Genomic DNA, 12,881 nt, shown 5'->3' with positions numbered 1-12,881 from the left:
CTATCAAAATGATTCTGGCAGTGCACAAGGCAGCGTTCGTGCTTCCCTGGTTTCTTCTGATTGTTTGGGCTGTTATCCTATTTGATGTTCGGTACGAATAAGAAATGATTGCAAGGCCCAACGTTCTGCCCTTTTCCCAGATACGCTCAAAACATTGGCCCTTACTAACTTTATTGTTCCCTTCTTATTTATGGTTTACTGTTTGTGGTTGCTCTTACTTCTGGCTGCTTCAGTATTGTTGTGAAGTTCCAGTTATTTCTTATTTATTGGGTTAATTTAGAAAATTATTCCAGTAATCTAGTAGTTCTTTACTTAGACCCCGATTTTCTGTGGTTGGATGGGTTATGCCAGTGCCATTGATCTTCACTCTGATTGGAAGCGCCATAACTTTAGCACATTACTTGTTTCTTAATGGATTACAGTTCAAGATTATTTTGTGTTGTTTTGTTTGCAGTTACTGTAAGTAAGTAAGGATTTGTATAGCACATTATGTGATTGGTTGTGCAGTCAGTTGTAAAGCCTTTTGTTTTGTGTTGTTCCAGCGCTACCCAACAGATAAAGCCTATTTCATTGCAAAGGAGATTCTGACGACTGAGAGAACATACTTGAAAGACTTGGAAGTCATCACTGTGGTGAGTGAGGCTGCCAGCTACTGTTATGTACTGCAACGATTGTGCATTAATCGTTTTTTCCATTTTGCAAATATAAGATCTAGATGCAGTAGCTGTTCCTATCTGTTCTTATGCACGTGAATGGGTTTCCAGTAAGTACAGCATTAGGTCCAAGTGTAACAAGCGGTAGGTAGAGCTGGAATAAGCACATTTGTAACACGCATTGGCATAGCCAATAGGTCTTTAGCCATACAACAGTTGGTGTTGTTGCACCAAAGATATTCTGCTGCATAACTAAATACTTATAAGGTCCAAAAAGCGAGACCTATTGGCTATGCCAATGATCATGCTTTAACTTCATAAACATAGAAGCTTTTAAAGAGACCTGGCTGACATCAGGGGTGCAGACCCTTTTCCACGCATATGGGTCCCCCCCCCCATCTCCCCCCGAACAACGAAGAGGGTGGGATACTGCAGAATCTTACCCTAATGGATGTCCAGGCCGACCCTACCAGCGTGGTCGGTCAAAGCTCAGAAGTTATCACACATCATGCATTAGACCAGAGGTCTTCAAACTTTAGGATGCCGAGACCCTCCCATTCAACATTTTCAGGCATAAGGACCCCCTCCGGACAAAAATTTCTAAACCTGTAGACAGGGCTACTGGAATTATGAGGCAGGTGAGGACCAAATTACACGACAGGCTTGACCAAATTGTGTGGGAAGAAAATGTAAATAATGTTATGTGATGCCGCGTATTTTGGGCTAGCATTGCTACATTATTTTTACACACAGTAACACTAAGAAACGATTTCACCCTATCAGTACCAGTTTATAACCAAAATTCAGCAATTAACGTCAGAAAGATGTCTATTTAACCTTTGTGATAGGCCTTACACTCCACAGGAATACGTGCTGCCATATTAGAAGCTCACCTGGCCCTGGCCGGGACCAGCAGGTGTCCCTTACAACCCTGACGGACTTGTGCAAAGTTAAGCAGTTTACCTATGCCGCTTTCCTCTCACTACCTCTCCACTCCTAATCCCAGATCCCTCTCTCAATTTGCAGTCCACTTCTATCACCCCTTTTTACAATTTCCGAACTCTCCCCATTCAACCTCTCACTTCACCTTTAACCACGTTCTGCCATTCTGTTTTTTCACTGCCCTCATCTCTAACAGTCGCTCGCATTTATCGCATGGACTCTCTGGCCCAGTCACCTCCCGTGCCCCTCAGCACTTCTCATTCACCTCAAGTCTCTCCATTCAAATTTTTGTCTATTTGTATCTTACACCTGTTCAGTCCCCCCATTCACCTCCCACACCTTTGTTGTTCCACACCTTCTTGAACCAACGTCCCTCTCCCCTTTTACCTCAGCACCAGTGCCTAATTTGAGCAGTGGTTTCCAGTGCTTGGCACTGGCACCTAATTGTGCACACTGGCACTATGAGAGTCTGCCTCATGGTGGCTCTGTCTAATCTGTGTAATTTAGAGATTAGCAGAACAGCTGTTTATTAATTCAATATTCAATGTACATTAAAAATGATACACTCCTGACACCCATGCCATTCTTATAGCTTTGGAGGCTTGAAATAGTCTGAATAGTCACACTTGTACAAGTGTTATGGTTCGTAGTTGCATAGGTATGGTCATTGGCCGGGCAAGCAAGGCAATCAGTGGGTGGTTAAAGTTGCAGTGGCCTACTGGTGAGGGCCCTGACACATGTTTTATTACAAATTAATCACTGCTCAGCGCCCACCCCAGTACTCCCTCTCTTCCCCTATCACTGCTGTCCCGCACCCAGTCCTATGATAAGGGTTGCCAGCTTATTATTTTGATGTCCCAGATGGTTTAAAAATAAGCAGTTACCTAAAACTGTATTTTCAGCACTTATCGGTGCATACTGAACAGCAAATATAAATAGAAAGCACTTTTAATTGTGTTCGAGGGCTGCCTCAATGATTGATAATTAAAGGGAACAAAGACAGGAAAGTCACATAACAAATGTATACATATTTTTTTATTTAGAAGTCTATTTTGTGTCAAGAGGACGTCTTTGCAGGCTCTTTAAACAACACAGGGCTGGCATTTTCTTTTGGCAAACCTACTTTATATTACTTTTCATGAAATGCATTCTCACACTACCCCAGTAAATGTAAAATGTATGGAATAGGCAGAGTAGGGGCCCAGGGGGTACTGGAACTAGAAAAAACCCGAAGCCTGCCTCTGTAACCAGTTTACTGAAGGTATGTAAATATGCTAATGGTCTTTAATGACCTGTGAAAAACTCGGGGTGTGCGGGAGATAAGACTCCAGACATTGCCCTGCCGAACCCCCAGCAGCTCCAGCTGCACTCCAGCAGCCCTGGCTGAGACACACGACGGGGGAGGAGGGGGGCTAAAGCTATGGGCCTGGGCAGAAGTGTGAAGGGAATGCGCGACCCCCTTTCTATCACTCCACGGCCCCCCCTGGGGGTCACGCCCCACTGTTTGAATACTCCTGCATTAGACCACATGCTACGTTCAACCCTTCCTCATTCCTCCAGACAAATTGTCCTTAAAGGAATAAGGACAATTTGTCACCACAACATCATCCCCCTTCTTTTGACAAAACAGAGAGGGGCATTAATAACAATCAATGACAAAGTAGAATGTCATAAAATGCAACAAGAAGAACAGGCAATGCAGAGAACAGAAAAGAGATTTGGAAAAGAAGTTACATGGAATGATAATTACTGTTTATGAGGATGAAAGGAGAAAGTAGGAAAGACAGCAGGAAAGAAAATACAAACAACTCGTGCATCTTTCTCACAAAAGATAGGCACCCACTCCCTCACACAAACAAAATAAACAATAACCCAAGTACAAACATAATGAGAGCTGGCCAGGCTGACAAGAGTAAAGTACAGAGTTAAGGCAATCTGTAGAAGGAGTGATATGATGAAAAGAGTACAGGAAGCAATGAAAGGGTGGAGGACTGGTGTGGGCAGAACAAGCAAAATGAAGTAGTGTTAAGCAGTAGTAAGAAACATAGTTGAACAGAAAAACACTGTGTAGTAAAGTGTAGTAAAAATGAAACTTAAAGTGACAAATCCATAAGAGAGTGGAACGGTCAAACTACTTGAAAATAGTAAAATACAATGTAACTGACAAATCCACAGAAGGTGGATCATTCAAATTACTTATGCACCATGAAATAATGTGTAAAATGCACATATGTGGTCGTACCACATGAAACAATGTGAAAAATGCACAGATGAGGTGTAAAGTACCTATGAAGTGTGAACATGGCACACTGAACAAAGCAAAAAGTACATATGAAGTGTGTACATGGCACACGGAACAAAGCAAAATGTACGTATGAAGTGTGAACATGGCACACTGAACAAAGCAACATGTACAAATGAAGTGTAAACATGGCACACTGAACAAAGCAAAATGTACATATGAAGTGTGAACATGGCACACTGAACAAAGCAAGATGTACATATGAAGTGTGAACATAGCACACTGAACACAGGAAAATGTGTATGTGTATATTTAGGTGTGTTTTACAAACCACACGGTACGAAACATTATAAGCATACTGTGTAAATGGGTGTATATGTACGCCATAGAAAGATAAACTTATTGTATATGAAAAATGCAAAAATTGCAATATTTAAGTGGGTGTGACATTTGGCATAGAATGCCACACAGTATAATGTAATACCGTAGAATTACCCCAATCACAAGCTGGAGGTAAAGGTGTGACAATTGGTCACACGGCAGCAAGAACAAAAACTGAGAATGCAAATCACTAAAAACTTATTTCAAATATGAACGTAAAGATATTCAGGATATACTTGTCTTTAAATATAACTGCTAAGAATATCACTCCGAAGGAAAATCCCTAAATAAGATTGTGGTAAGAAATAAATTGATCTGATTCCCATGTACAATTAGGCTTTTTCAATAGAATTATGCGGAATGCAAAGGATAGAAGAAATACTATTTCCCAGAAAATAATAAATTAAAATAATTAAAGTGGTCACTGTGGTCTTGCTGGATAATTCAGCCCGTCTGCTGGATAACAATGTCTCATGTTGTAGCTGAAGACAGCGGTTGCTAGGAGACATCCATAAACAGCTGTGTTGAAATGTGAAGATTGGTTGAGACATTCCAATGTTTTTTAAGCAACTCAGCCATTCCGATTACCTTGAAGTAAGTCTGTTACAGGAGGAAAAGCACTTAAGTTGATGAAATCACGAAAGAGGGGGTGCATTGGAGACCTCTTAATGAAAACTTGTTGAAAAATGAAGACAAATTGGTTGGCACAGCATGACGTCTGGTGGAAACTGGTGAAGACTGAAAGAAATATGCCAAATTCAAAATGGCGAGACGTTTTTGGCGTCGTGCAGGGTGGTTCAGGGCATGGAGATGCACCAATTGTTATTGCACAGTTTTGGTGACGTAGTGGAAGCATCACAAAAGAAGAAGAGACTTGGAAGGAGCGTTGGGCAGATGTAAGGCTGAACGCGTTGAGTGAAAGATGAGTGTCAGCTCGTGCCAAATTAAAAATGAACGGCAAGTGTATAACCGTCATCACAGGGGCAAACAGAGGGCAAAATGTAAAATACATCAATTTCTCACAATTAGTGCCTGAAGTCAGCTACACTCTCAGTCACCGCAAATACTTCTCCACAGCAGCGAACATATGCTGCGATTAACAAGACTAGTAACTGGGGAAGATCTCTGAACGTAGCAAGACAGGATGGGCCCTCTGAAGCCCTCCGAAATAGCACATGAAAATCGGAGCTCTGTCAGAACAGTAGTAGTTCGGAGACGCTCAGGGGAATGCCAGGATAGACACGAACTGGTAGGTATCCGGAATGAAGGAGGCAGCAGGGCGAAATCTTTAGGCTGGCTAAAGTAAAAAGTACTCCAATGGCTTATTTGACATTGTTTAAAGTATGCAAATATGTTTTCTTTGAGTGTTAAAGTAGGTAGTTTGTAAGGTGGCAGATGGTAAAATGAAAGCGTTGGAGCCGGTCGGTGGGTTTATACTTCCTTTCTTCTTGTCCAGACGTCGTTTGTTCTCCCGATCGTCGCCATATGTAGAATGAAGGTTCTTGTGTGGAAATGACGGTTTGGTTTGAATACCTTTATTAGGTTTTAAGCACGGAGAAAGAAAAACCCACAACCGCTCATCCTGGTGTTCCCGCTGCAACTGTCAAACTCACAGAAGCCCGAGAGCTCCAGAACGATCTGCATATACAAATGACAACAGCGCCTGAGAACAGGCGCGCAACAGACAAATTGTCTTTAAAGGAATAAGGACAATTTGTCACCACAACAGGGAGGCATGCATACAGTACCCAGAAGAAGTCGAGCTGCGTCACCCAGCTTCAGCCTTTGATTGGCTGAAACTAAATTCTGAGAGGAATGTTTATGTTTATGAAGTTAAAGCGCTCAGCTTTTATGTTTATGAAGTTAAAGTGCTCAGCTTGCTGGTGAGGACGTTTGGCAAAAGTGCAGATGATTGCATGAACTCCGCCGTACTACCAGAAATAAAGACTGACATCAAATGTGTTTTACTCCCACCATTTTGATTAGGCCTGCCCATTTGCTGACGCTTCACGAATAGATGATGTGGCGTAACGACCAAAGCTGCTGCGTTTCGGAACTCGAGAACCTGGTTCGAGTCGCAGCGGCGACGCAACATGATGTGATCCCTTAAACTCACTGTGCCTTAGAAAAACAAGCGCGTTCCTCGCTGAGCGCTTTAACTTCATAAACATAGAAGCTGAGCCCTTTAACTTCATAAACATAAAAATTTCTCTCCGTATTTAGTTTCAGCCAATCAAACGTGCCCCCTCTTTAGAACGCCAGAGCAGCTCGCGCCGACATTTGGCCTCCAGGCAGCACTAAAGAGCGGTGTGTCAGGACGATATCGCCTGTAGCCGTGGTGTGCTCGCTGCACCGGACGTCTAGACCAGGCTGGTTGTAACTTTGGACTTTTTGTCTTTGTCGTGTACGAGGGTTGTTTAATGAGTAAGTACCATGTTGTTTACGACTGTATCGGCATGGTTCTTGATTGTATCCGGAATGGCGATGTCCTCCGAGAAGTGCTGGAGGCTTTGGAGGCACTGGCAGGCCCCTGCTAGAGATGTGCCGGGCTCGGAGCGGGGTGCTGCCACCCCATGATCTGATCTATGGCTGTGATCTGATCAGCACTGAACGTTCCACGCGTGTGACGCCGCGAATCAGGCGACTCGGGCAGCCGCCTGTCACATGCATTACAGACATGCTCTCTTTTATCCGTGGCCTGTCCCCCCGGGGCATCAGAGACAGTCTGTGATAGAAACTCTTACACAAACAGGGCTGTTTTAATCAGGAAGAAGAAAATAAGCGTGTGCGCGCCTCGCGCAGCGGAAGGGGTAGGCGTGCATGCCTCGAGCGGCAGCAGGGGGGAGGAGGGGGGCTGCGCGATTCACTTGTGGGAGCAATAATTGATACCATATGGCGGCGCTCGCTCCCGCAAGTGAATGGCCAGACGTGCACACGTTGCCATTGAAGGCAATGGAACGCGTGCATGTGTTTGACTGAAAAGCCGAAGCGATAGCAACAGGTAATTTTGCTTATGCAGCGCATGCGCACTGCGTAGGCGAGACCTAAAAAGGGACTAACAGTCAAAAGACAAGGCAACCTCTTTCTGTCCTCTATCTATACCTACTGCAATCTAACGGTCGTTGTCTTCTTCGCCCCTCAGATGGTCTTCCAACAGCTGCATTCTTCAAAGCAATTTAAACTGCCCCCCCCCCCCATGTAACATCTTTTTACCCGTCTAAAAGGGTACTTTTCCGTAAAGTGAGCACCACACCACCGTGCACCTCGCCCTAGCATAATTGGCTAATGAGTCATTTTGCTCATCTCACTTTCGGATGAGACATAAGCCCCCAAAAATGTCATCGTCCGTTTAGTGTTTATCCTTAACTTCATTTGGGGACAGTAGACCTAAGCAAATCAGAATCTTATAATGACACCAAAATCTACATTTTTAATAAAATACCAGGCAGTCACATGCCCCACATCCTCCTTCAGATTTTCAATGAATGTTCGCCTGCTGATTAGCACTAACACTTCTCCTGCATGACTATCTTTTCCAGATTACCATGTGATCAACCACGTTTCATTTACATTTAATCTCTTGATATTTAACAAAAGACTCAACCAATGTGTCCAGCTTGGCATTAGTTCACCAAAGTTTTAGCAGGAGTAGCAGAAGAGACATCATGTGACATTTGACCAATGACATCACAAGAAGTGACATCACAACATTGAGCCTGATACAAGCTGGAGGCAAGCTCCACCCAATTGAAGAAGCCCAATCAGGTCAAACCCAGTCTTGAGTTGCTTATGTTCCAGCTCAGATAGGACCTGGCTTGGCAGTTTGGGCTAGACTGTTTCGATTGGAGCAAGACCGAGACAGAGTTGCATATGACTGGGTCTAATCTGAGGTGGCATGTTGGGCAGAAGACCAATGAGTTGGAATGCTACCCGAGTGACTGCCAGTGGTTAGACTTATTGGAGGCATCGTTCCAGCACCTTTTTTGCATCTGATGTAATACCCTAAGTGTCAATGGGTATGCACAAACAATGCCCCTTGTTAACTGTGCCACTGTTCTGGTTCAGAGGATACCTGACTTTGCAGTTTGGGACAGGTTTCTCTTATTGGGGCACGACCAAGACTGATTTGTATGTGATTAGGTCTACTCTGAGGTGGCACAGTAGGTAAAAGAACGATTGGCTGGAATGCTACCATAAGCGATTGCCAGTGGTTAGACTTACTCCATGTATCCTCCCATTACCTTTTGTATGTCAGGGATCCAGACGACACATATCCAGAAGATGCCATTATATGCCAGTCACTCTTAAACCAAAAACACCCTCAAATCCCAGGCACAGCCACATATTCCAAGGCACAAATTCAATTGAAAAATAACCAAAAAGGAAAGAAGATACAATATTACGAGAGCAAGGCCTGCTGTTGCAGTCTTTAAATAGCTCCCAAAATTGGATCTAACTCCAAGTACTTATTCTTGTTTTAGTGGTAACCCCTTCTCTATCCTGTTAGAGTGTAGGAAGTGGTTTCCTATCTTCTGCTGATGAAGCTGCCATGTTTTTCCACAACTTGAAACAGTTTTTTTCATTACACTTGTTACTCTTACAAACAGCTTATGTAGTACCTGGAGACATTATCCAAGCCTTTTTGAATGCATCTTTTATAAACTGTTAATCTGGGCCATTTCTCCAAGTGTCTCCAGATTTTCTCCAACTCCATAACAAACTGAACATTCTGTGGAATGACTTGGACGTGGACCTCACCTAGTGGTAATGGACCTCACCTAGTGGTGATGTAATGCCTGCAGCGCGCAGCGTATAGAGTACCCCTCTTCCTAGCGCTAACCACTTTCATACACTATGTGGCAGAAGAAATGCTAAATAAACACATTCTGCTGTTACACATAGGCTAACACACCTTGGAATTTAATTCAATTCCTTTTACATATGGTGAGTTCTGTACAAAGCATTGCAGAGGCACAGGATCCCTAAGCACGTAAAAGCAAGACAAGCTTCACTCTTTGCACCCAGTTCGAGTCCTTAGATGGCGGTTCTGGACCAACAGATTGCAGTACTGATGAGTTCTGCAACCAGGCCCAAGCTGCATGGGATGACCTAACTGAAAGGCCTGATATGCAGTGTGCAGACACGTGCGATTTGCTGGTTTTTCCTGCTTCCTGCTGAATGTCTTGGTGAAGTAGCCGGGAAGAAAACATATCCTGAAAGATGGGGCTGAGATACCCCACCCTTATGATCTCAACAGCCTTCTACGAGCTGCAAAAAGGGATGAGGCAAGGGGAAGAAGTGATATATACAGAATGCACTGACGAGGTCAGGGAACACCCTGGTCTGTGAGATGCTCAACGGAGTCCCTCAGGTTTCAAAACATTTTTTAACATATGTTTGAGTGTGTGTTTACAAACAAATCATCAATAATTCATGGAACATTTCTCACTTAATCAACACCAATACTCCTTTAACTCATACACAAAAGGAATTTATATGCAATTTTATCCCTCTGTCATATATATTGCACATTCTGAGCAGTTGAATAAACTGTACACATCTTCAAAATTTGCATAATCATGCTACATACAAATCAAGAAAATATAGAACATATAGCTTAATTAACAAAAATCCCAATGCATTTCGAGTCTACATCCGACCCTTCTTCAGGGGGAAAACTGAGATTTTTGATATATAACATGTAGCTTTTTCTTCACTTGATGTATTCGGGGATAATATATTGGTTTGCCTTGCTGGCACTCTAAAAGAATATTAATAAAGTCTCATTTACGTTCTGGTTGCCTTAAAACATTAAGTCATTATTGAAAGGGTTTGCACATGCGGGTCCTATAAACGCCAGTGCGTATGTTTAAATCAAAAACCCAAAGAAATATACAGAATGCAAACACAGCTCTTGCACAGCCGAGTTTACTTTTTGTTTTTTTGGTGCTTCCAAGAACTTCTGAACCAGGGGTTGCAAGGACAGTGCCAGAGGCCACAAAGTTACAGCCAGGGGTCGCAGCTACAACCCCTGAGGATCCCATTTTACATCCTTGGCGTACAGTCTGTCATATTCTTGTTAACACCAATCAATAGTATCCGGGTCATACAACCATTCAATGCCTGCCTTTGCAATTTCACCTCAGGATCAAGGCACAAGTTGGAGTCAAATTACTGAGGAACCTTTTAGTGGAGTAATTCAAAACAAAAGATTATCCTCATAATCTTAGAAGTGGCCCCACCTTCACAACATACTACGACATTGTAATGGCAATATCCTTCCAGATCACGGGACAGCACGGAGAATAGTAGTCCCGTTCAGTGCTCTCTCAAACTGAAGTGCATTCTAACACATTTCCAGGAAGCATTTGTTGGCTCCCTTGATTGGGAAGGATATTGCCATTACAATGGCGTAGTATGTTGTGAACTTGGGGCCACTTCCAAGATGATAAGGATAATTAAGCAAGAGAGACTTATTTTTGGATAAAAGAGCTCATTGTGTGTTCTGAGTCCTAAGGAGAACCCAGTAAAACACATTATAGGGTTCGAAACGCGTCGAATGTTGTTTTTCCAAACACGTTTTTAACCCAAGCATCTACCATGGAGGCTCATAATGTGAACTAATATAAGTTATAACTGAGATGGTGTATATTGAGCCCAATTTGCATCTTGTTTTGTTTTGCCCTTGTTAAAGGAATATGTCAGTAGGGTGTTAAAACGCCCGCTGAAGGGACGTTGTTATGTTTGTTGTGTGACAAAAAGATATATTGTCTTGAGAAATTACAGAACCGGAGCTAGTAAGATTTCTGTACTAGTTTTTTATGTGGCTAAACTGTCAAATGTCTGGTTTGTTTTGTTGTAAAGAATGTAATTGAATGTAATAACGTTTTGGTGTCTCTGATGTACAATGGTTTGTGACAAATTGTTGTTCTAACCTATGAATAATGCATTTTCGATAACTTTGAAGAAAACAATTGAAAAATATGATATAAAATAACAGAAAAAATAAAATATACACTCCTACCAAGGTGTTTGTGTGATCATGATGTGAGAGGGGGAATGGAGCTCAGTATTGGCACATGTGTAGTTTTTTTTATCTTTCACATATCAGGCACACGTTCAACAGTGTATGAAGATGTGATTGACACACCTTAAGAACGCTGCACCCTATTTGGTCAAACTTTCAAATAGGTGAAAGAAATTTTTCAGAAATGTGAGACGGTTTTAGCTAAAAAAGCACATTTCTTATGTGGAATGACCACATTAATACAAAGATGAAACTCCACATTAGAGATGCATTTCAGCAGTCGGTTCATGCTACAATTTTGCGAACACATCAATTTAGAAAGTAATCACACCATACATTATGACTGAGCTCTGTCAGAGGAGTTTCCTGCTGTCCATAGAAAAGCTAGTAGGCCACCCCAGTTCCACAGCATCTCTAAGAAGGAAGGCTTATATTTTCTACTTGATTTGCAAGTTATAATATGTGGGCGCTAGAAGCAATGATTACAAATCATCGGTACTCCATAGCAGTCAGCAGTCCCCTTACTCCCATGAGGTCCATCACAATTCCATTCCCCAATACATTTGGTATTGATTCAATTCAAACAAGCTTTATTTGATTTTTGATTTAAAACCATAAAAGCATAAAATCACATTTTTTTTACAAGATTTAAAAATAGACAAAATACAATCCATACTATACAGAATAAGCTTGATTGAATCTAAAAAAACATCTTCAGTCATCTAAAAAATCATTAAAAACAAAGAAATTGGATTAAAGTGCATTATCAAACAGAGCCAAAATGGGATCTAATTACAGGGAGCTTCTGACTTTTATGACCACTTTTAAAAAACATGAGACAGCGTAAATAACATGTTCATCTCCTAATTGTAATAGTTTCACGAATGCTGATCTACATGTATGAATCCCCCAAGATTTTAGGATAGGTAACAAAAACAACTTTCTGGGATTCATATAAAATTTACAAAATAACGCAAAATGGATGTTCGATTGAGGTGAACTGTTGTCACAAGGGCAAATTAGTTTTGCAGCAGACCAATTGGTATTGTTTTTAGTAAGCACTGGCATGAAGGAGAATATATTCATAAATTCAAACTTTTTTTGTTAGAAAATGTAACCAATATGCATTTCTGCATCTGCGAGTCATAAGCACATTTATCGTCTTTAAAATATGTGTAACCATATACTTGCCCATAGAAGCATCATATGTTTAATAAATGTAAATGTCCAGTATTTGTAAAGCGCGAACAATTACCCCAGGGTGTCAAGGTGCTGGGGGCCGTCGGGAAGATTAAGCGTGCTATTGCCCAGAGTCACATGGTGCTGGGCTGATCTGTCACCGGCGCCGGGAACGAACCGTGAGCCTCTGGGTTCTGTAGTCAGTTGCCCTGGCCGCTGCGCTACACCTCTTCCTGTAATAACAATGTACTAGAGAACGAAATTGTCAGTCTGTTATATAGCTTGCCCTTTTTCCTTTAAAAAACAGTCTATAGCATGCATTTTCTAATTTTTATAGGCCATCTACTTCAATAGTCATTTACATTAGCCGTTGAATTTATTTTCATTATTGTGCAACAACGTACATTACGTTTACCATATTTTTTGATAGTATGCTTCCTGTTCCTATATTGATGTA

The 12,881-nt window shown here is 41.9% G+C and overlaps 1 protein-coding gene across 2 annotated transcripts in view; it reads left to right on the top strand.

Annotated features, from left to right (window-relative positions):
- The window catches only part of FARP2 (FERM, ARH/RhoGEF and pleckstrin domain protein 2), a 1,696,743-nt gene that overhangs the window by 1,250,854 nt on the left and 433,008 nt on the right, over positions 1-12,881 (top strand). For both annotated transcript variants that reach the window (XM_078665691.1, XM_078665692.1), the window contains exon 15: positions 543-632. In XM_078665691.1, the coding sequence (XP_078521817.1) occupies positions 543-632 (90 nt within the window). The remainder of the gene's footprint in view (positions 1-542; positions 633-12,881) is intronic.

This window comes from Lissotriton helveticus, chromosome 11 (assembly GCF_964261635.1).
Source record: "Lissotriton helveticus chromosome 11, aLisHel1.1, whole genome shotgun sequence".
In the NCBI taxonomy this organism is placed as follows: Eukaryota; Metazoa; Chordata; class Amphibia; order Caudata; family Salamandridae; genus Lissotriton; species Lissotriton helveticus.
Note: the sequence above shows the minus strand (reverse complement) of the source record. Positions and strands in the feature narration are given on the sequence as shown.